Consider the following 21,788-nt stretch of genomic DNA (forward strand, 5'->3'; position numbering starts at 1 on the left):
TGTCCTGTTTCTTTGTTGTACTGTGGCTTAGCAGGCTTGCATTTATTCAGCACATCCCTATCAAGGCCCCGGGAGAGACTGGTGGGGGACAAGTGCCATATGCAATCTCACGTGGCTTGCCTTCCAGCAGGGAAAACAGACACAAAAGAGCTGGTGGATGTGTTATCTCTGATCACAACTCTTCCCACTTTTGTTCCAAATTATATTCAGAATGGTCTATTTAAGATGGAAGGCGAGGGGTGAGGGGAGAAGGAAATGTGTGATAAACTCTCCTCCCATGTGTACACAGAATGCTTCAAGTTTTAAAAACCAGTCAGTAATAATCACATAACTAGACTGGCTGTGTGTTCCAGATACCTGGGGTTTCTCCATGGGAGAGCTCTTCTCTCCCCTGGGGCCTGAGGGAAAATCTTCAGATGGGCCCCCTTTACTGAGCAGAGCCACCACTCAGATCCTTGTGGCAGGAAGCCACACCATCATTCAAGCAGACAGAGGGCCTTCTATGCAAGGAAAATGCCCCTCTACCCATCTCATGTAGACCCCTGCCCCTCACAGCAATGGAACCCACTGCTGGCCCTTGGGAGGGTTAGCGACTGTGGAGAACAGATCTAAGAGAAGTTGCTCCACTGCAAGAGGGTTTCTTTGGTGGTGTTTTTCCTTTCATTTTTTTCTTCTTTTGCCATATTGGGGGAGTCCCTTTTCTTTTACCAATTAATTCACAAAATATTTCAAATATACTAAAAATAACAAAGCAGACATGCTCATGTACCCACATGCAGTAAATCCACTATGATGATTAAACAGATGTGAATATTTGGACTCTTTTTCTCAGTGTTTTCCCATAGTGCATTCCCTTTCTTAAAGAAATAAAATGCCCTAATGCAACTACAGATGTCCCCACGTCTTCCCATATCCCACGCAGAGACAACCCGCACATATCTGTAATTTTTGCTGAATGTGTAACATTCATAAATAATGTATGCTATTTTCTTGTGTTTTTAAAATATGTATATACATAGTACTCTGTACATTGCATTTTGCAAATTGCCTTTTCCATTCCACGTTATGTTGTTGAGATTTAGCAACGTTGTTGCCTATAAATATTGTTTATTATTTTTACTGCTGTGCAGTATTTTGTTGTTTGTAGGAATCCAGTTTCATCCATTCTCCTGCTGAAAAACACTGTTACGTAGTTCTCACATTTTTACTATTGCAATTATTGCTTTAATGAACATCTTCATACATGTTATCTTAGGCATGTTATGAGGAGTTTCTGGAGGTTGGACAGCTAGATATGAAATTCCTGTGTGGCCACTAACTTTCTAGACAATTTCTGGCAATTGACAACTCTTCTGCTGGCACTTGCTCAACCTTGAGATGGGACCCATTTATGGCTTGGTGGACCCTTCATAAAGAAAATATAAGAACTTAGAATTTTAAAATGAGAGTTCTGGAAAATACTTCTAATACCTAAAAGAAAAAAAAAAGTCCTTCATAAATGCAAAGCTTAGCCAGTGGTGATATGATGAAGTTGTCAAGTTTTAGCATGTTCTTTACTCAAAAGATGACTGACCTGGCCCCTTTCATCTTTGTGCCCTTGGGACCCTCATTTCACAAAAGTCATCCAATCTGGATCTCTTTCTCCAACCAATCCCCAATACCACTGGATTTCTCTCACCCTTGCCCCAAGCTCTTTGGAGCCCAGACCATGTCTGGATCTTATTGGGGCCCAGATCTCTGCAGCTGGCCCAGTGCCTTTCCTGTCTGCTTGGGAGCATCTTGGGCTGTTGCTAGGACTGGCATGAAACTGGGTAGGGAAGGCACTTATATACCAGTTTGCAGATTTGCTTTTTCCTTCCTTCCTTTCTTCCCTCCTTCCTTCCTTGGGAACTGCTGATACATTCCTACATTTAGAAATAAAAAATTTAGACTATTTTGTATGGTGGTCAGCCAGCACTTTGGGCAGCTCAGCAATGTCTGTGTAAGTTCAGACTGGACCTTATGGCAAAAGATCTGAGGCAGAAAATAGAAGTCTTATTTAGGGGGAATTCCCTGTCTTTTAAGCCAGCAACATGGAGAACTGGAAGCACACGTTATACTCTGTAAATGTGTGCTGCTGCCAATCCTCACTTGACCCTGAGTGTGTCCCCAGCCACACCCTCCAGAGCAGCTTTAACTTCTTAGAGACCCCTATGCCCAGGGGATAAGGTGCACATCTGGAGACCCAGCTCCAGGTCCCTTTCATGGGCTCAGCCACCCAGAAAACAAACAAAGAGTCAAGCCAGGGTAGCCAAATACCCAGGAAACACAGTAGGAGTTGGTGGTTAGTTGAGGGAACTTTCCTTGGATTCAGGAGGGCCTGATGTGAGGCTCAACTGTTGAAGAGAGTGGCTGGAAATCCTTATTTGGCAAAAAGTTCTGCAAAGCACGGTGGTTCAAGGAGTAAATTCTCTGAGCACTAGTTTTGGAGTGGGCTATGCTTGGAGTCCACCTCTACCCTGCTGCTCACTGGCTCTTAGACTGACCACCTAACTTTTCTGAGTCTGAGCCCTCACCTATGAGATGGGTGAAGGTACCTCTCTCATAGAATTGTGGTGAGCCCAGGACTAGATGCCAAGAAGGTCCATATGAGCTTTCTCCTCCATTAAAACTGCTGTGGACTCAGGTATTTGGTCCCCATGCACATTTTCTATAAAGTCATCTATAGAAATTGCTCTTCTGATATGCCCAAGTCACCTCAGACACCTCTGAGCCAAGTGTGTAGAAGAATAGGGTGTCTTAAAGGTGAAGTCTCCAGAGCCAGATTCCTATGTTAAAATTCCCATTTAACCATGGGCTAGCTGTGGGCCCTTAGGGAAGTTTCCTCTTTTGTAAACCAGGAGTGAAAGTAGCTGCACCAACCTTGGTCAGTTGTTGAGAATTCAATGAGTTCATTCCTACACCTGGCACATAGTTAGTACTGAGTAATAATATTGAAATATTGACATATCAGTAGCTGTTGATATAATAATCAGCCCATTCATGTCTTAGGGACCACGTGTATATGACTGAGACACTGGTGTCACAAAGGTGAGTCAGTCCATACCTACAAGGAGCTCCTGGTTCCTGTGGATAAAGGGGCCAATAAATAGGCAGCCTATGGCAAGTCAGGGTTGTGAAATGGAAACCCAGGGTGCTAGCCAACCTAGAGGAGAGATGGGGAGAGATGGGGAAAGCTTGGGAGACTCTGCATCTGGAGAGACAGGGAGAAGTCCTGTGAATAAGACAAAGTTCTGCATTAAGAGAGCTGACGCTTATATCCCATTACTGCGTGCCCCACACTTCTCTACGTGCATTATGTATGTTATCTAGGGGGTGCACATACTACTATATTTTACATTAGGCTAATAGGTTCACAGACAAATCTAGTTTTCCACAGCTCAGAGATAGCTGTAGACCATCTGGTTCTAATATTGCCATGTCTCCCCCTGGAAGAAATGCCAGCAAGCACGGACATTCTGGCGACCGATTCCGGGAGCCACAAGTGAGTTATCCTTGCTGGAGCATGGCGTCGACCAATGCAGACAGACTAAAGTCAGCTTGTGATAGCTGCGGGGCAGGAATTCCATTCTGCAGGATTGTGCGCTGGGCAGAGGTTGTCCTGGAGACTTAAAACAGCAAGATGGGATTAAGGAAAGCTGTTGCAAGACCTGAGACCAGAGATGACAGTAACCTGGGATGTTGCGGGGGCAGGGGTCTGCTGGAAAGGGGATGGCTTCCTGCAGAGTGGGTCTTCGAGGCCAAAGAGGCGGGCGTGGGGCGTGCGGTCACAGGCGTCCGGGCCGGCCAATCGCTGGGCAGCGGCTCCTCCCGCGGGGCGGGGGCCTGGTGGGCAGGCGGGGCGCCAGCTCGCTCCAGTACCATTGCTGCCGCATCCCCGCTGCGTGTCCGCACCAACCTCCTGGCAGCCGCACCACTCCGGCTCACGCAGCTCAGTGGCGGCCTCCCGGCCCCGCGCAAACAGATCCAGCCTCCATCGCATCTTGGTCTTGTCGGGGTGGGTGAGGTGCGGCGGCGGGAGTGGGGATGGCCAAGCTTGGTCTCGCCCGGGTGGGTGTGGGGCGGGGCGTGCTACTGGTCTAGACCCCAGGGGAGGAAGCTGACCTGTGCTCCCTGCCCACCCCAGAGGGAGACTGGGAGAGAACTGGGGCGGGAGTAGGGGTCCGGTCGTTTGAACTGCGCTCTGATCTAGTCCAGGAGAGGCCAGGGCTCGAAATTGGGACCAAGCTGGGGTGAGCCGAGACTGGGGGGCGGCTATTACCGTAGGAGACCCAGGTTCTTTCTCTCGGAAGAGGGAGCTAGCACCGGGGCGGCGAGTAGAGCTCTACGCCAGGTGCTAGAACCTGGGGTGCGGTGGGGATCGGGGCGCGAGGTGGCGACAGCACAGGGCGAGAGTGGGTGGGGGCGCCACTGTCCCAGAGGAGCTGCGTCTGAAAGGGGGCTAGGTTTCGTCCTATCTGGGGGCGGGGGCGGGAAGAGGGGCTCCCCGGGCTGGCACGGCCGCGGGGCGGGGCTGGCGAGGGGGTGGTCTGCGTGCTCCTCTGACCGCGTTCCGCGACACACAGGCGGCGGCGGCTGGCTCAGAGCAGAGATGCAGCGGCTCGGGGGCACCCTGCTATGTCTGCTGCTTGCAGTGGCGGTCCCTACCGCCCCCGCACCCACTCCGACGGCGACTTCGGCTCCAATTGAGCCGGGCCCAGCTCTCAGCTACCCGCAGGAGGAGGCCACCCTCAACGAGATGTTCCGTGAGGTTGAGGAACTGATGGAGGACACGCAGCACAAACTACGCAGCGCGGTGGAAGAGGTGGGTGCTCCCTGAGGGCGCTGGACTGAGGTCTCTTGAAGCTGCGGGGAGTGGGCTTAGAGGAGGCGGGGCTGCAAACGCGGGCCGCTGCGCTGATCAGGGACCTGGCAATAGGCGAAGAGGCTCGAAAGGGCCTGTAACAGACACCGAGCTGCATACCGAGCTGCATACCGTGATCCTTACCTCCTCCCTGCTCTCTTGCTCTACCTTCCTGCCAGAACGTCTGGATCTGAGCCTGTCCTAGGAGTCTCCTAGGAGACCCTACCTGGAGTAGCTGGGGTCACCACCTGACTGCAGGCTGCCTCCACCATGCCGCAGTTGTCTTAAAGTATGCAGTACGTCTTCCCCTTCTGGAGGCGATGCTTGCAGGGCCCCTGGTGTTTTTCAGCGCTGTGGTTTTGTAGCGAGGCTCAGGGAGTTTCAGGCAGCTCCAAGTTCTAGCTTGTCTGTTGGGCTTTGAGCTTGTGTCATCTTCCCAAGATACAGGTAGGATGGGTGTGTGGGGACAAAAACACAAAGGGCCCTGAGCTTTGCTGGCAGTCTGTCTGGCCTGTCTTGCTTCCTTTAATGTATTGTGGGGAAGAAAAGGTGGAAATTCCCAGTCCCAGCTTTGAAGATTATCAGAAGGTGATGGATAAGAATGGCAACCTCATCTCCACCAAAGAGGACTTTGAAGTCAGTCCTGGGCTCAGGTCCTCCTCTGCCATTCACTGGTAGGGTGACATTGGGCAGATCATTTAACAAACTGAACCTCAGTTGTCTGTGAGAATTAAATGTCATGATGTTAATGTGGGCATCTTGGCAAATAATAGACATGTACTCTATAGCCATTATCACATACTAAATACCCTAGCAGAACTTTGCTTCTTGGCTTCTTCCTTTCCTAACCTTCCATATACAAACACAGGTGGATGGAATCTTGTTCTCTCCTCTATGGTGGGCCCCAAGCATGGAGAAGGCTGCCTGGACCCTCCTTCTTGATCCAGGTGTGGGGAGCTGTCCCTGGTGCCTGGGAAGGTAGGCATGGTCACATGGGCCCAGCGCTGGCTGTAACCTATCTTTGGAGAGGAGCCAGCCATCCCAATGAAGGAGTCAGTGAGAGACCAGAGAGAGTTCAGGCTGGTGGGTCAGTCTTCCCCACATCCCTGCTATCTCCAGTGTGCCAGCTCCCTTGGGCACAATCTTAAATGCTGGCTCCTGTCCATCTACTGGACAGACCCAGATCCCAAGACCCAGGGTTTTCTGTGTCTTAAGATTATAAAACAGTTATGACATGGAACAATTAAAGGGTGAGAGGAGTTAGGTAGGCCAAAATGACTAATAATTCTACAACTCCAAATTAAACTGAGCTCATGATCCTTCTGGTTTCAGAGTGGGACATCTGCTTTTTTTAAATCAAGGCTTTAAGGACTATCCCTCCTGCACACAGATTTCTGGTAATACTGACTAGGTCATTTCCATGTTTTTATTCAGTGGAAAAATGCCCATAATCATCAAATAAGTTTGCAGCATGGTTCTCTAATATTAACTCCTGATGAGGCCAAGTCCTCTTTGATATCTTCATTGATCCAGAGCAGTGTGGGGTCCAGAGGGACCTTAGTGCTGTATCTTCTCCATGGGAGTCAACCACATGGGCTTTGCCAGGACTCCATCCTTTCTTCCTCCAGACATGGCTCTGCTTGAGTTGTACAGATAGGCAGGCTAAAATTTTCCACCAAAGGAGACATGACTGTCACATCTACTCCAGTCAGTGGTCATTTCCTGAAGAATGTCTTTGCAGGCTCTGAGGACAGGATGAGAGGTGGCAGGATTATGAAAGGAAGGACCAACCTCTCTGCATCCAGACCCAGCTCTGCTGCTTCTTAGTGGTGGGATCCAGGGTCTGAAATGGAGAAAATGCCCAACCCGAGGCTAAAGGAAGAATTAAAAGAGATTTTAAGTGAAACAAATTATCTGATCATCTAAAATGAGGATAAATAAAATAGATCTAAAACAAATCTCTTCCTCATGAGGCTTATTGTAAGAATTATGAAAGATTGTCATTTGTCATCAAATAATGGGCATCATTATTGTTGTTTTAATAGTAGTAGTATGAGGAATAGCAAAACACTATCAGTGTCTGATAGATTCTCAGCAGAACCTATCTTAGAAATATATTTTAAAAGGTCTTGGACTGGAGTTGTAGCTCAGTGGTAGAGTGCTTGCCTAGCATGCTCGAGGCCCTGGGTTTTACCCCTAGCACTACAAAAACAAAAACAAAAAAAAGAGAAAAATATGAAGTATTAAAAATCAATCCTAAAATAATAAAAAATATTTTAAGAATGTATATCTTAATATCTTTAAAATATTTTTTAATATTCAAAAATAAAATTGAATAATTTTCAAATACCTTTTATTTTGTTTTTCAGTACTAGGGAATAAACCTAGAGCCTCATGCATACTAGGCAAGCCTGTTACTATTCCACTATATCCCCAGCTCAGAAAATCATAAATCTTAAGTGGATTGTGGCTGTTGGTTGTTTTTTTGGTTTTGTTTTTTAAAGAAACTACCAGAAAACCCCTTAAATCCCATGAACACTGGATATTTGTTATTTAGTTGTTCTCCCAGGGAAGAAACAGAAAGGACCTGGATTGGATGCATTAATTGTTTACATAGTTGCATCATGAATCTGCTTTCAAGTAACTTCCTGGCGTTTTAAATAGTCCAGCTGCCTCTAGCTGTTGATGATTCTTAAGGGAAAACACAAAGTAGTTCTCCTTGTAGCATCATTATTTGGAGAAGCAAGTCTTCTTATGGCTTCCATCTGGGAAGTTCCTATTTTCCTGTCTTACTGTATATATTACTAATACATGTATCTCCTGCCCGCATGGCCACACCTGTAACTGGTATGTTTTCAAGTGTTTTTAATGCTTCACAGCCCAAGGGAGAGCCCCAATACCAAGCCTGGGTTTTTTTTTTTTTTTTTTTTTTGTCCAGTTTTGCCTACCTAACTGACACAGATTCAACCAACTGTAAATGCCAGTTTTTTAGTTGTAGATGGACACAATACCTTTATTTTTATGTGGTGCTGAGGATGGAACCCAGTGTCTCACATGTGCAAGGCATGCGCTCTACCACTGAGCCACAACCCCAGCCCCTGTAAATGCCATTTTTAACAACACTCACATTCCTCCTCTATGAAACAACTATTGCTTCAGGCTTAGGTTTCTCTTGCTAGTGGCAGTAATGGTTGTGGTTGAAATTTCCATTGTAAACTGTACTTTTCGTTCATGGTGCCATTAAATAACTGTTAGCTCAGTCTGTTGAAACAACCACTAGCTGAGAGGGAAGGTTTTATGAAAAGACTGTCAGCTCAGCCCACAGCAAACTCAAGATTTGGGAACTTGTCAATTATTTGCAAGCCAAGCTGTATGATTCAGATTCCAGTGGGAATCTAAAAAACATTAAAATATTCCTTTCTCCTTCTGGGTATATCCTTTCTGGCATCTTAAGGTTCCTTCTCTTTTCAGCTATATCTTTTCCATCACTAAATATGCCAGAGTCTCTTGCTTAGGGGAGGGAAAAAAGAGTCATTTCTTGCCCATCTTATCTCTCTCCCTAGTTATCTCTTTTCTATTTCTTCTGCACTTTTTTAGGCAACTCTTCACACACATCATATCTACTGCCTGCTCCTCCCATTCCTGGCAGAGGAATTTCTTCTGAAGCTGCTCACAGGCCAGTGTGACAAAAGCAGCTACATATTACATATTTGCCACGTGAGACCTACTGTACCCGTGCTTAGATTTCATGATCCTTCATAACTACATCTACTCAACAGAATAGGATCATCCTCGTTTTACAGATATGGAAACTGAGGTTTGGAGAGATGTGGTGTCTTGCCCAATGTCACATGGCTACTTTGGAGCAGAGGTGAACTTGAATGCACCTTGTCCAGTTCAAGATCTCTGACATTACTGCTGCCTAACAATGCTGGAGACAACTACTTGCTTAGTCTTGTAGCCATCTCTCCATGGCTTGGTCCTTCTAGACTTATTTGGATTCTTTACAAGCCCTTCTGCAGATAGAGCTCCCTTCTTCTAGACCTGATTCTAGCCAGTGCCTTGACTCCACTTTCTTCCTTTCCTGGTTTTTGTATTTTTTCCCCAACTAGTCTGGAACTTGCTGTAGCTCCCCATTGCCTGAAGCACAAGTTCTTAGGTCGGGGCAGCTGAAGAGGAAGGGACTCCTCCGAATCATCTTAGAAACTCATTGATATCTGGGTCCCATCTCCAGAAATTACAATTTTTCAGGTCTGGGAAGGGACCCAGTTATGCATGTTTGTTTGCTTGTTTGTATTTTGATCTAAACTTTTCCACATTTTTAATTGGTGTATTTTAGTTGTACAGGCATGCCTGTTTTTAAAAGTTTGGGGAATGGCTCCAATGTACCCATTTGGTTTAGAGCCACGCCAGCATCCTGTGCCTTAATGCTGCTCCGTGGATCTGCCTGTGGACCCCTCTTTACTTCATCAGCCACCACTTTCTCCTGTGCCCACCGAGCTGTCCAGCTGCCTCAGCTTAGCCTGTGCTGTCTGCAGCACTTTCACACCTCTCCTGTCCAAATCCTACTCACTCTTTGAAACCAGTCCAATCACGCCTACTCCTCCTGGAAGCCTTGCTTCTCCTTTCTCTGGAACCCTGACTTGCTTGCAGAACCACACAAGAGGGAGGGCACATAATCTGGAGTCAAACAGAACTGAGTTCTAATTCAAGATTTGCCACTTCCTAAGGATGGATGATTTCTCTGAACCTCATTTTTTCTCCCTGCACTATGGGGGTAAACAACACCACCCTCACAGGGTCCCTGTGAATGTTGGCCTGTTCAGGGTATCTGGTGCCATGGCTCAGACATGGCCAATACCCCCCATACGTGGAGGTGGTTATTATGACAATTGTTATGATGGAGCCAGCGATCGAGTGTCAGCCATCTCTGCATCATCTCTGTGTTCTTGCAGGCACCCCAGGTTCTGCTCTGATTAGTTGAACTTTGGTTCCCAGCAGACCTCTTTTCGTGTCTAGTCCAGCTTTGCAAGTCTGGTTAGGGGAGGTAGGAAAAGAGGGGTTCCTCCAGTACTTAAGGAAAAAGAGTACAGATTTTTTTTAATAGGAAAATATTTTTTGAGGATTAGCTTTAAGGAATAAAAATAGCCCAGAGTCATGGAGAGCAGTATTGGAAGGTTGCCCCCGTCCACCAGAAAGTCTCATTGTGACTGTCATTTGAAATTCCTAGAGAGAGTGTCTGATTGGTCCTTGATATGTGGCCTGCCTTTAGGCCCAGTCATCTGTGAATGGGTCACCTTGTCAACTGACCGCTTGTCAGGCAGGGCTGGGGCAGGGTGATAAATCTGGAAGGGGAAGTTGAGTACAGGCATGTGTTAACTGTTTTATCTGATAGAGATGTCATGGAGGCTCAGGAGACTGGAGGATTTGATGACATGACCTTGGAAATGTGATACCAGAGGACAAATAAATGTTCAGGAAGAGCCAGAGGGAGTAGTGGATCCTGGGGAATTAGTCAGCTCTCCCCCTGCAAGGGCATCCTATGTGGATACTCAAGAGATGTGGGCCTGCCTGCAGGAGATTCAGTATTATCTTATTTTGGGTCTCCATCACCACCATCATCACCACCAGCACTAGCAGACTCAACAAGGATTGGGAGCAAACAGCTTATTTGGCGGTGATCCCAGAAAACCTAGCAAGAAGTGGGAAAGGGAGTTGGAAAAAGAGAATGGCAATAAAGGATATGCCCTAAGAAGATTACTGCTATGGGCATTTAGGGTCCAATCCCACGGAGTGACCTCAGAGAGAGACCTGATTCTACGTACCTTAGAATTGTCTTGCACAGGGAGAAGCTGGGGTATTTACCCCATAGCTTGTCCCTATTGCCAGGGTGTTAATTCCATAGTACTTGGGCCTGTGCAAACCGAGCACACTTCTGTGACCAAAGAATGCCCTCGGGGAGAGAGAGAGTTGACTGTAAGCATGCCTAGGAACTGAACCCAGGCAACTCCAGGTTAGGCCACCAGGATATGAGCAAGGCACCAATGGTATGATAACAGGGGCCAAGACTGCTTAATGAAAGCATGCTCAAGTTCCAGCTCCACCCTTCCCAGGGAGTGTGGGGAATTTACCTAACCATCCCGAGCATCAGTTTTTCCATTTGTAAAATGGGGCAGTAACTCCCATCACCTAGGCTAATAGTGAGATTTGCAGGCTGTAGTACACGTAAGGAATTTGGTTCAGTGTCTTATCCTAATGCATAACTCAGTGGCCTGTCATTGTCATCATCCCTTGTGATCGAAGAAGAGGCAAAGAGTTGGTTCTTTTTTTCTAATGGTCTCCCATTTGTAACTAGAGAGAACAATTGTGCTCACTGAATTCATTGGTTCAATAGATGGAGGCAGAAGAGGCTGCTGCTAAGACATCATCAGAAGTGAACCTAGCGAGTCTACCTGCCAGCTATCACAATGAGACCAACACAGACACCAAGGTGGGAAACAACACCATCCACGTGCACAGAGAAATTCACAAGGTAAGTGTGGGCGTGGCCAGCACTGCTTCCTTCCTGTGGGCACCCAGTCCTGCTGGAGAACTACAGTCCTATTTACATATTTGAGACACAGCCAAGGATGCAAATGGGAATAGTAAAATGCAGATTAAAAACCAGAGGGAGTGTGAGTACTATTTAAAAGAAAGAGATAGGTATCAGGGATCTAAATTACTTTTGCATTTAAGCAATAGATTTCACACTAGGCTTCCTGCCAGTTTAGAAGAAGGGTTTTTATCTCTTAGGTTTTTATGTATGTCTCAGGAGGGGTAGAAATAGAGACCTGTTACAGTGAACAGATCCTCACTGTTTCCCTAGGAGGGGCTCAGATGTGATATCCCACCTTCAGAAGGGGAACCCTCTGCTGCCACGAGTTTAAACATTCATTCATTTACTGGTTATCCATTCAAACTTCTGCATCGGATTTTTTTTCTACCTAAACACCTGTCTAGTCTCTTGTTCTGATATCTTGCATGAGGAGCAAGCAAGTTCATTTCCCATCTGACCTGATGAAGAAAGCTTTGCAGATCTAGAGGAATGTAGAATTCACCTGCTCACAGAGCCAGAGGTCTCTAGGTTGATATGGACAGAACTTAGCAAACTATTGTATATGTTCTGCTAAAGAGGCTGCCGTGCAGATATTTTGGGTCATTGTTGTAGGCTGTAGAGTTGACATTGTTGTGAGTATCAAAGGGCTTGACCTCTAATCTTATCTCAACTCCTATAGTTAAGGTCATTATGGCTCCCACTAAAGAGTCTTGCATTTGTTCAAGTGTCCAGGTAATTACCTGGTTGAAACAATGGGGTTTCTGTTCCAGAGAGCATAATGGAGTCAATTTTATTGCCTCGTCTATAAAATGGCTTTTGTGGGACTCTTCTCCTACTGCCTAGAGATGGGCCCAGCTAGATGGATCAGTTGTGGAGCATGATCCTCATGCAAATGAACAAGCCCCCCAGTGGAACAGAATCCCTAGGTATTGCTCATGGAAGACTGGGTATCGTTTATTAAAGTGATTATTTCATTCTTGTCAAAACCAATGTTAAGTCGTTCTTCTGATAGTAGCCAACAGGTTCAGCTGTATCTTAAAATTGTTTCTTGTAGATCTCCAAATACCTGCACATTGAGTCCTCACAGTAACTAGAGTGATTTTAAAAAATCAATTAACGTTATCCTCACAGCATTTATAAAACAAGGATATCAACAACTACAGTATATAGTATTATGAGGGTCAGATGATCTAAAGTATATGAAAGTTTACTATAAACTGTAAAGTGACCTGCAAAAGCAAGTTGTTCTTTTTATTATTATTGTTATGCTACAGTGAAGTTGTGTTACCAGCACAGTGTAGTGGTAGTCCTCCAGTGGGGTCTGTGGAGCACCGTCCTGTGCAGTACTTCATGAAAGAGGAGCTGAACAGGGGTGACATATATTTGGAAAGCATTGTATATCCCTCAAATGAAAAAAAAATGCATATTGGTGTAATCAGGCTCTGAGAAGTCCTACAACCCATTTATAAAGGACTAGAATTTTTTAAAAATATGATATTATTTAATCAATCCTGCAAAATAAAAGGGGCATGGATAAAGAAGACATCATCTCATTTCTGTGGGCAAGAATTATTTAGGCAGAAATGTAGAAGCGTGGCAATAAAGACAAGGTCCTTAACTCCTCAGAACTGAAATTTGATCCCTCATTGCAAATTAGGCCAAGGGTTTCCGCTTTGTCCTGGTGGCAGACTTCTGTCATATTAGAGCTGGCAGGGACATGAAAGATGATGTGGAAATGAGAAAACTGTGAATCAGAGAAAAGAAATGACTTGTTCCAGGCCACATACTAGATGGTTGTCAGCAGAGAACAGATCTGCCAGCTGTTAGGCCAACACAGTCCTTAGGGCCTTTGTTGGGGCAGGAAGGGCCTGGGTTCCACTTGGTGCTGGGCTTTGGGGTGCCTGCACTTGGGCACAGAATCAGAGGCAGATGACAGACAGGGGATAAAGAGAAAGTCCTTGTTGGGTTTAAACACTTTCTTGATGAACTGAATACGATTCTCAGTATCAGGAGCATGGCCAGACTTGCTTGCTTCTCATGAAAGACATTTGAGTAGACACCCAGATTTGAAGTTTCTCCAAAAAAAAAGTTGACACTCAGTTTCAAGTGATGAGCACCAAAAATGGTGAACATGCTGCCGTTTGGGGGCACCGCTGAGGGTCTGGCATGCATCACCTCCTTCCTACCTCCTGGTGCCCCACCCAGGCTGCTGTGAGCATCTCCAAGCAGACTCTCAGGGCAGGCTGCTGATGGAGCTCAGAAAGCAAGGGGTGAGTAGCCTGGCCACTTTCCCTGACGCTCCTGCTTCAGCAATTTTAATAAACAGACTGGAGGGATTCTCCTGGACTTCCTTCAATTTCACGTTCACTGTACCCTTTCTACTGTAGATAACCAACAACCAAACCGGACAGACGGTCTTTTCAGAGACAGTTATTACATCTGTGGGAGATGAAGAAGGCAAAAGGAGCCACGTAAGTCATCCTTTCCCCTCACCCCAGGGCACATGTGCCTGTGGTCAGCCTGCCCAAAGGGAGTCAACTCCTGGGCACCTCTCCTGCCTCATTTCTACCCAGATTCCCCAATTCCTGCTTTCCTGGTCAGACTGTGCAGTCTGGTAACAGGCTAAGTCTCCATGCAGTTGGTGTCAGAAACACCAAAGAAGCTAAACCCAGTGTCATTTGAATCTCAGTATTGAAAGGAGAACAAACAGGTACCAGGTATATTGATTGGGGACCCTGGTGACAGACCTGGTGCATCTAACAGTAAAATGCCCAGAGCCTTTGAGATGGCTCAGGCCTGGTATAATCCCAGCCCTGGCCAGGCAGTTTGGGAGCAAAAGTGCATTAAGTGAAACCCAGTGGCCTTCAGGGATAAATGTTGATCCCCCGGTGTGTTGCCTTTTACTTAGTCCAAAGGTGGAATGGATTTTGTAGAAACTCATAGTTCTAAAGTTGAAAGGGGGAAGCTTTCACAAACCGGGGCCTAGGTCAGGGGATGAGCCACTGGTTTAACCTCCAGGCCAGTGGAAACTCAACTGTACTTTGTCTTCTCAAAAATATCAGGCTGTGATTTGGACATGGTCAACAGCAACACTGTGCCTCCTATATGGGAGTTGCTGGGACCATGCTACTCTGTGCCCAGATGCCCTATGCACCCCTGGTTTTGCCCACCTCTCTTGGCCTTATTATTGAAAGAGAGCTAGTAAACTGGTAATAGTTCAGAAGGTAGGGTTGTCTTGGTTGGTAGTTGGAATTTTGTTTTTGTTTGGTTTTGGGCATGGTGTTCAAATATCAGAGCTGACCTGTAGGCTGGGGGTCTGGTTAGCTGAATGAGGATGGTGACCTGCCATTCAAGGCAGTGTGGTGGGCAGTGACTAGAACTATGCAGTGACTTGGCAATGGAGGTTGGAAGCATGAATTTATCATGTATAAGCTGAGGCACCTCAGTGACGTCACCTTCAAGTGAGGTACAATTGCATCATCTCTTAGCCCTGAAAGTACAGAGGCCTATGAAACAAAGATGGGTTTAACCAAGCTGGCAGGAAGAGAGGCCAGCTTTCGAAGAAGGGAAGAGAGAGAAGGAAGCAGAAGAAAAGCCAGGCAGCTGGCCTTTGGCTGTAATCAGGTCTCCTGCAAGGGAAGCTGCAGAGTACTCCTGATCTGAGTCTGGGGCTGGGCTTGACGAGGGGATAGAGAGCCTGCGCAGGGGAGTGGAAAGGGCCGGGCAAACCGAATTCACAGGACTGTGCGTTAGAAAAAAAGCCTTGGTTCTCAAGTTTTTAAAAAGTTCATACATATTACATGATGGTTCAGTTTTGCTCCAGGAAGTTTTCTAGAGCCCTGGGCAGCAGCCTGCCCATGAGCCCAGCTGCACCTGCCAGAGGCCCAGGTGTTTGTGGGGATGCAATAGGTATATCCCATACCCCCGCTCCAGCCCCTGAGTATCAGGTTTAGAGCCCTGTTTTGGGGAAATTGAGATTCTGGTAGTAGTGGGTAGGTAAGAGACAAGATCTCAAAGATGTCAAGAGCATGCTTGGGACAAGGGACAACTGTCTCCACTCTTGTTCTGTGAACCATGACTCTGTGTGAGTTTCCCAGATGCATGTGACCTGGGGTGCCCATGTGAGGCCCTGCTTCGGGCTTCAGCTGGGAGCCAGAATCTGCACACCTGCCCACTCAGTCCCATGTTCATCTGGTGATGGGGGACCCACACATGGCATCCTTGTGTGGTGCATACTCCGAACCCCTCTGTACCACAGTCTGGGAATGCTGGATGGTGATGAATGGTGAATTCAAGAAACCCAGAAGGCACAGACTCCTTGCGTTTTTTCTTGATTGCTGCTCAAGCCCTAGGGCTGTGAGTTCAGGGAGTTTCTCTACGAGAATAAATGCCAATTTGATGGTGCAGGAGGGAGACCTGAGAATCTGATGCTTCACTAGCCCGCATTTGGCAAGTCCCAAAGGGCTGTAGAGAACAGACTGGAGACTTTTCAAGCCATTCATGAAGGGGTTAGCATGTGACAGAGATGGCGTGGGAATCTTCCTGCACAGCCTGGCTCATTGTGAGAGAGGCCTGTCCGGCTCCCAGTGTCCGGGGCATGCTCCCATTCACCCACCTTTCCATTTCTGGGGTCACTGCCATCCTAACACCATTGAGCTGAGGCTCGAGTGCTGTCTTTATGGAGACGTGGAGCTTCTTTTACTGAGCAGGAAGCTGTGAAGACCAGTCTGCCTTCAAAGAATTGCAGAGGGTCATGCACTGTCACTGCTGTCCTGTTCCTCATATTTGCAGGTTAATGATTTTTACAGTTGGTTCCGAGTTATCCTTCACACTGCAGAAACTGTCTCTTAAAGGGGAAAGTGAAGTTTGCCATTCCAAAGCACAAAAATCAAATGCAGTTCAAACCTTAAAATCCTGTAAGCAGGGGCTCAGTTTTTAGGATTTAAAATTCTCAGATGAATTTGATTAAAAATAACCACCTAGCACCCCATATTTTCCCTGCTTTAAATGCCGGGAAATGTGTATTAATAATGTAAGGTAACCTGAGGAGGCTCATGGAAAGTTACAGACGGTAACACTATATGCCTGTCTAGAAATTTCACACGGTCTGTGCAAGGTGCTGGTCTGTTTTTACATTCAAACGGGAGGGGGAAAGGCCACCGCAGCTTGTTATTTCACCTGGGTGCATCTGCAACGGTGATGTGGTCTGACGTCCTTTGGGGGGGGGGGGCTTTTGTGCTGAGCTTTCAGCTGGGTCCCTTTCACGGGCCATTGGAGAGGCTGACCAGTGTTGTGCTACTGTTGTTCAGGGGATTAGGAGGAAAGTGGAGTGTTAGAAGCTAGTGAGTGGACAAGCCTTTATGCATGAATAGGAAGCTTTTATTTACAAAGGAGCCCAGTCCAATTAAGCCAAGAAATCATTTAGAAAGGATGCGCCCTCTAATTAAAATGCAGTTCACAGTGACATTTTGCATTTGTTGCCCTTCTGGGTTCTCCTTCTAAGGTGCTGTAACAGACTGGGTTATTCTTCCACTCGAACATCCCTAGTTTGAAGCTCCATCCTGGTTTGCTCAGGTACAACCAACTCCAAGATACTGGTCATTGCCTCTGAGGCACACAGAGGGGGACAGATTTCATTACCCAAAAACATCCAAGCTGTATAAATTTGAATGACCCAGCAACTTCCCTGTTCCAGAGAGTGACCAGCACGGATGCCGCCTTTTGACCGGAGACGGACTGTGAACAATGCCTTGGAATTCTCTGCAAGTGTGAAGCCAGTACCTTCCCTGTTAGGAGAATCCTTGGCTTGCTATTCCTGTTGGCACCTGGGGGAAGTGGGATGTGAAACCGGAAGAACTTTTGGAAGGTTTTGTGTCTGTTTGCTTCCTGTGGGGCAGTAAGCATCCCGTCCCCTGGGGGCACAGAGAGACCAAGCCCAACCAAAAACCTCTTTCCCCCTCAGGCCCTAGGTTCTTCCCTCACCCCAACTTGTTCATTGTCACAGAGGGAAGGCAGGCGGGTGCTGGCTTTCTTTCTTCCCTATGCCCTATTTCTGACCTTGCAGTCTATCAAGTTAATGAATGTCAGGGGGACTATGATGTCCAGTCACCGGAGGTCATGTTAACAGAATTATACCAGGGGTGGGGGCAGACCCTCTAGGGAGACTGAGTCAGTTCCCAGAGAGGCTGCTTCCTGGGGAGTCCTGCTGGACCCAGGAGAGCTGGGTGGTCCCAGGACATGCAGCACTTCTCTTCCGGTCAGTCTTGAGGTGGGATGGAGAAGTCTGAAGAAGGAGTGAGCAGACCCGGCTTGGCCCTGTGAGCTGTGTCCTCAGCACCTCCATTTATTCATCAGTCAAATGGACTCATCAGCTCCCTTTCATAAGACCCAGCGAGGATCCAAATGTGTGTGACAAGATATACAAAAGCTCTTTGTGAGAGCCTCATTATTATCAAAAAATAATTAAAACTGGGCTCTAATTGGCTTCTTCCCTGGTTCCCACCAACCTCCTGCTACAGAACGGAATTAGGCTGGACGTTGAGGCTGTGTGTGAGCTTCCATTTACCTCTTTCCTCTGCTGCGTTAGTCTTGGGCTCATTTCATTCTGCAGCACCCAGCCTCACCCTCTGAGAAGGTGCTTTGCAGGAGCTACATGCTCCTGGCCACAGGGTCTACTCATCCTGCCACTGTTCCTCTGTGCCCAAGATGTGCACAGGGAGTGGCTGGGAGGGATCCGGATGGAAGGAAGGAAGCCCTGTGTGAAGGACAAGAAGAGGTTCTGTTGGTCCTGAGCTGACAGGTTCTAGGTTGAGGTCCTGGCTTGGCACAGGGTACATGCCGGTTTCTGTAGGAGAAAACAGACCTGTCTTTCTAAGGGTGGTGGTGAGTCTCATGTGAATGTCCAGTTTCCATGTCCTAGAATCACACAAAGAATGTGGATAGGTCTCAGGCGAGTGAGGCGCTAAAGCTCCAACCTTTGGTTTTTGTATCCTGATGAAAGAAAAATATAAAGGCAGACATGTAAAACCAAACAAGAGAATTTTATTATAAGTGAAAGTAAGGCTTGAGTAAAGAACCCTCTTAAGAGAGAGTGGGTCATCTCTGAGCAGAGAATGACAAAGGAAATGTAATGTGACTTCCAAATTTATTACTGTTTGATGTTTGCCAGGAGAACTGAGGTTCACCTTTTGCAGTCTTCACCAGTCAGATGTTTAACTCACGTTGGGTTGAGTTAAATAATCCCCAGTTAAAGTTTTTGACCCTAGGTTGTCCTCTCCAGAACTGTCGTGGTGGCCATGCATACTATTCTGGGGGGCTTCACCTACAAATCATTCCTGTGTTAGTATGGGTGCCAGGATCAATTACTGGGCGGACTTCACCTTAGTGCACCTGTGTTATTAATGATATTTCCCTCCTGAAACTCATTAAGAAACCTATGGCCATAAATCTTAATTTTACCGTGACCCCAATAGATCCTGTTAGGAGTTAGCCCCATCGATCTTTCTTTCTTGACCTATTTTTTAATCATTTCCCTTTGTTTCGACGTGTTTATTCTCAGGGTCAATATACCTGTTTTTCTACAAGTTACTTGATTGTTCATTAGAGGAAGTTCAAAGAAACCCCATGACCCTGCTTTATTATTGATTAGCTTTCCATTGCTCATTGGTAACTATAACTTAATAGGTACACTTAGGGTTCTAGATTCATATTTTGAGTTGACTTAGTGATTGCTAGTCAAAAGGCCCTTGTGCTCTATTTGAAAAGAAAAAAAAATTATTGGGGAAAATTGAAGGATGAGGTATCATTCTGAAAAATGGATCAATAATCCCCAGTTAAAGTTAATGTAAGTGAGCAATTTTTGTGGGGTAGGGTATTTCTTTTGAGTTATAATCTGGGATATTAAGTTGTATACTCCTTAACTTAAATTATCTTTCAGAAAGAAATTCATTAAATATAAATGATTCCACATACAAAATCTAAACACTATAGAGTAAAAAAAATAAGTTTCATATAAATTGGTATAAAAGGATATCTTTAACAAAAGTGTTAAGTAAAAACGAACAGTATACAGGTACAAAATATACACATGAGGTTTAAAAATATTTCATTTTTAGAAGAAAGTATGCATAAAAAATCTTGCTAAAATATATAATAAATCATGACTAGTAGGCACTTAAATTTGCTTAGGCTTTTCCTTTATGGATTTTTGTATTTTAAAGATATTTTTAAAAGATCTTGTAAAGTATTTGCAAGTTTGGTCTAAATACACACACACACACACACACACACACACACACTACCGATTTTTTTTTTTAAAGAGAGGAGAGAGAGAGAAAGAGAGAGAGAATTTTTAATATTTATTTATTTTTTTTTAGTTCTCGGTGGACACAACATTTTTGTTGGTATGTGGTGCTGAGGATCGAACCCGGGCCGCACGCATGCCAGGCGAGTGCGCTACCGCTTGAGCCACATCCCCAGCCCCACCCTACCAATTTTACAAGTATTTTCATTGTATAAATTCTAGGGATTGTATTGCTGCATGTCAAAGGGTGAGCCTATCTTAAATTTTGAGAGACTGTCCCAAATTTTCCACCAGAAGATTTTTCTGCTCTGGGTTTTTACCCTTTGCAACAATTTTGGAGGCTTATTTCCCCAGCCCCTCCCGCAGTGGAACTGTAATGGTGATCACCTGTGAGTCCAGGAGTAAAGGAGATCCTCTTTGTGCTCATGTTTTTTTTATTGTGAGGCAGGTCCAGGGGGGCAGCTGTTTGGAAGTTGCATGTTGTACCCAATACAGAGGTATCTTCAAGCTGACCTTATTTTCTTTTATCCTCATGACAATACCATATGAAAAGAACTTGTGTTAACCCCATTTGACATGCTCTAAGGCACACAGCAGGGAGAAAAGTCAGTTCTGCACTCCAGACTGAAGACCAAATACCACCTACCCCAATATGGGGCAGATCAGGGATGTGGGAGATACCAGCAGGAAGTAGCCAAGTGCCCAGGATCTTTGGGAGCTGAGTCACACAGGGGAGTAAGTGACAGTGACTTGCCTGGCAACTGCCTCCACCCCTGTAAATACAAATAAGGCAGGCGCTTCCTCCTTCCACCTTCCCCTATCTCCACAGACTCCCCCAAACAGATATTTAGATGCCTCTGGCAGGAGCAGCCCTTCAGTGATGTACTTAAGGACCAGGCATAGGTAGATCCAATTCAAAGGGCACCCTTGTTGCTTATCAGTTGTATGGTTTTAGCTAAGCTCTTTAACGGCTCCATGCCTTAGTTTCCCTGCATGCCAAATGGAGTTAACACAAATTCCTTTCATATGGTATTATTATGAGGATAAAATAAAATAATCCAGATTCATACCACTGTACAGTGCCTGGAATGCAAAATGTAAGCCGTTTGTAACCATATTGTTTGATCACCCCCAGTCCATGCCTATCAAAATTCCCAGCATTAACTCACACATTTGCATGTTCTTTTGAGTACATTCTGTTTCTGGGAGGTAAGTATAAAAGATAGTCTCTAACATCAAAAGGTACGTGGCTAGTGGTGGGCCAACAAAACCACAAACAGATCATTACAACATGGATGTGTAATTTCTAAGGCAGAGGTTGTCTAGGGCCTGGTGGGAACATGGCACTAGAGCCAGGCCAGGAATTCAGGGAATATTTTGATGAGAGGCCATTCTTCATGGGTTGCTCATATTTCTGCCCATTCTGTAAGCAGAGGTGCTAACTGCCCTTTCATTTCATACTCTTTCTTCAAGGTGTGCTTGCAGTCCATTATAAAAAGTTTGGGTTGGCTAAGCTTCATACCTAAGAAGGTGTGATGCAAACCTGCTACTTTTGCAGCATCTATTTAGGCCTCTGTGTGCATGTGTGGGACTTGGGGATCTAGAGGAACTGACACAGATGTGAAGTGCATGCTGCTTCAATAAAGTCCTTTGTCTCTGACCCAGGAGGCTCATGTCTTCTGCAGATTCACTTGTCACCTTGCAAATTAATGGAATCTCAGATCCTTTGCACTCTTGACAAGCTTTCTGGAAGAGGTGGCAGTTGAGCTATCTTTTGAATGGTGTCTAGGAATTCTCAGCAGTTGTGGGAGGAAGGGCATTCCTTGTAGAAGCATTCTTCACTTAAATCAAGGATGCATGCAAAAATCAGAATGCTGATTGAGCCAGAGCTGGAGATATGCCTGGAGAGCAATAGCTGAAGCTGTGGAGGGGTAGGAATTGCATCTTCAAGGGCTTTGAGAGCCAAACCAAGGTGTAGGGAGTACTCGCTGAGTTAGGAATCTGTCCTG

At 46.0% G+C, this 21,788-nt stretch overlaps 1 protein-coding gene across 3 annotated transcripts in view; it reads left to right on the plus strand.

Annotated features, from left to right (window-relative positions):
* The first annotated feature begins 3,878 nt into the window (after positions 1-3,878).
* Positions 3,879-21,788, plus strand: part of Dkk3 (dickkopf Wnt signaling pathway inhibitor 3) — a 47,986-nt gene continuing 30,076 nt past the window's right edge. The window contains exons 1-4 of one of the 3 annotated variants that reach the window (XM_078046478.1): positions 3,879-4,036; positions 4,605-4,843; positions 11,277-11,414; positions 13,865-13,948. In XM_078046478.1, coding sequence (XP_077902604.1) covers positions 4,631-4,843; positions 11,277-11,414; positions 13,865-13,948 — 435 coding nt within the window. In that variant the 5' untranslated portion in view covers positions 3,879-4,036; positions 4,605-4,630. Of the gene's footprint in view, positions 4,046-4,142; positions 4,272-4,604; positions 4,844-11,276; positions 11,415-13,864; positions 13,949-21,788 lie in introns of those variants that run through there. The other 2 variants (XM_078046479.1, XM_078046480.1) reach the window with 2 other exon arrangements.

Source organism: Ictidomys tridecemlineatus, chromosome 4, assembly GCF_052094955.1.
Source record: "Ictidomys tridecemlineatus isolate mIctTri1 chromosome 4, mIctTri1.hap1, whole genome shotgun sequence".
Classification (NCBI taxonomy): domain Eukaryota; kingdom Metazoa; phylum Chordata; class Mammalia; order Rodentia; family Sciuridae; genus Ictidomys; species Ictidomys tridecemlineatus.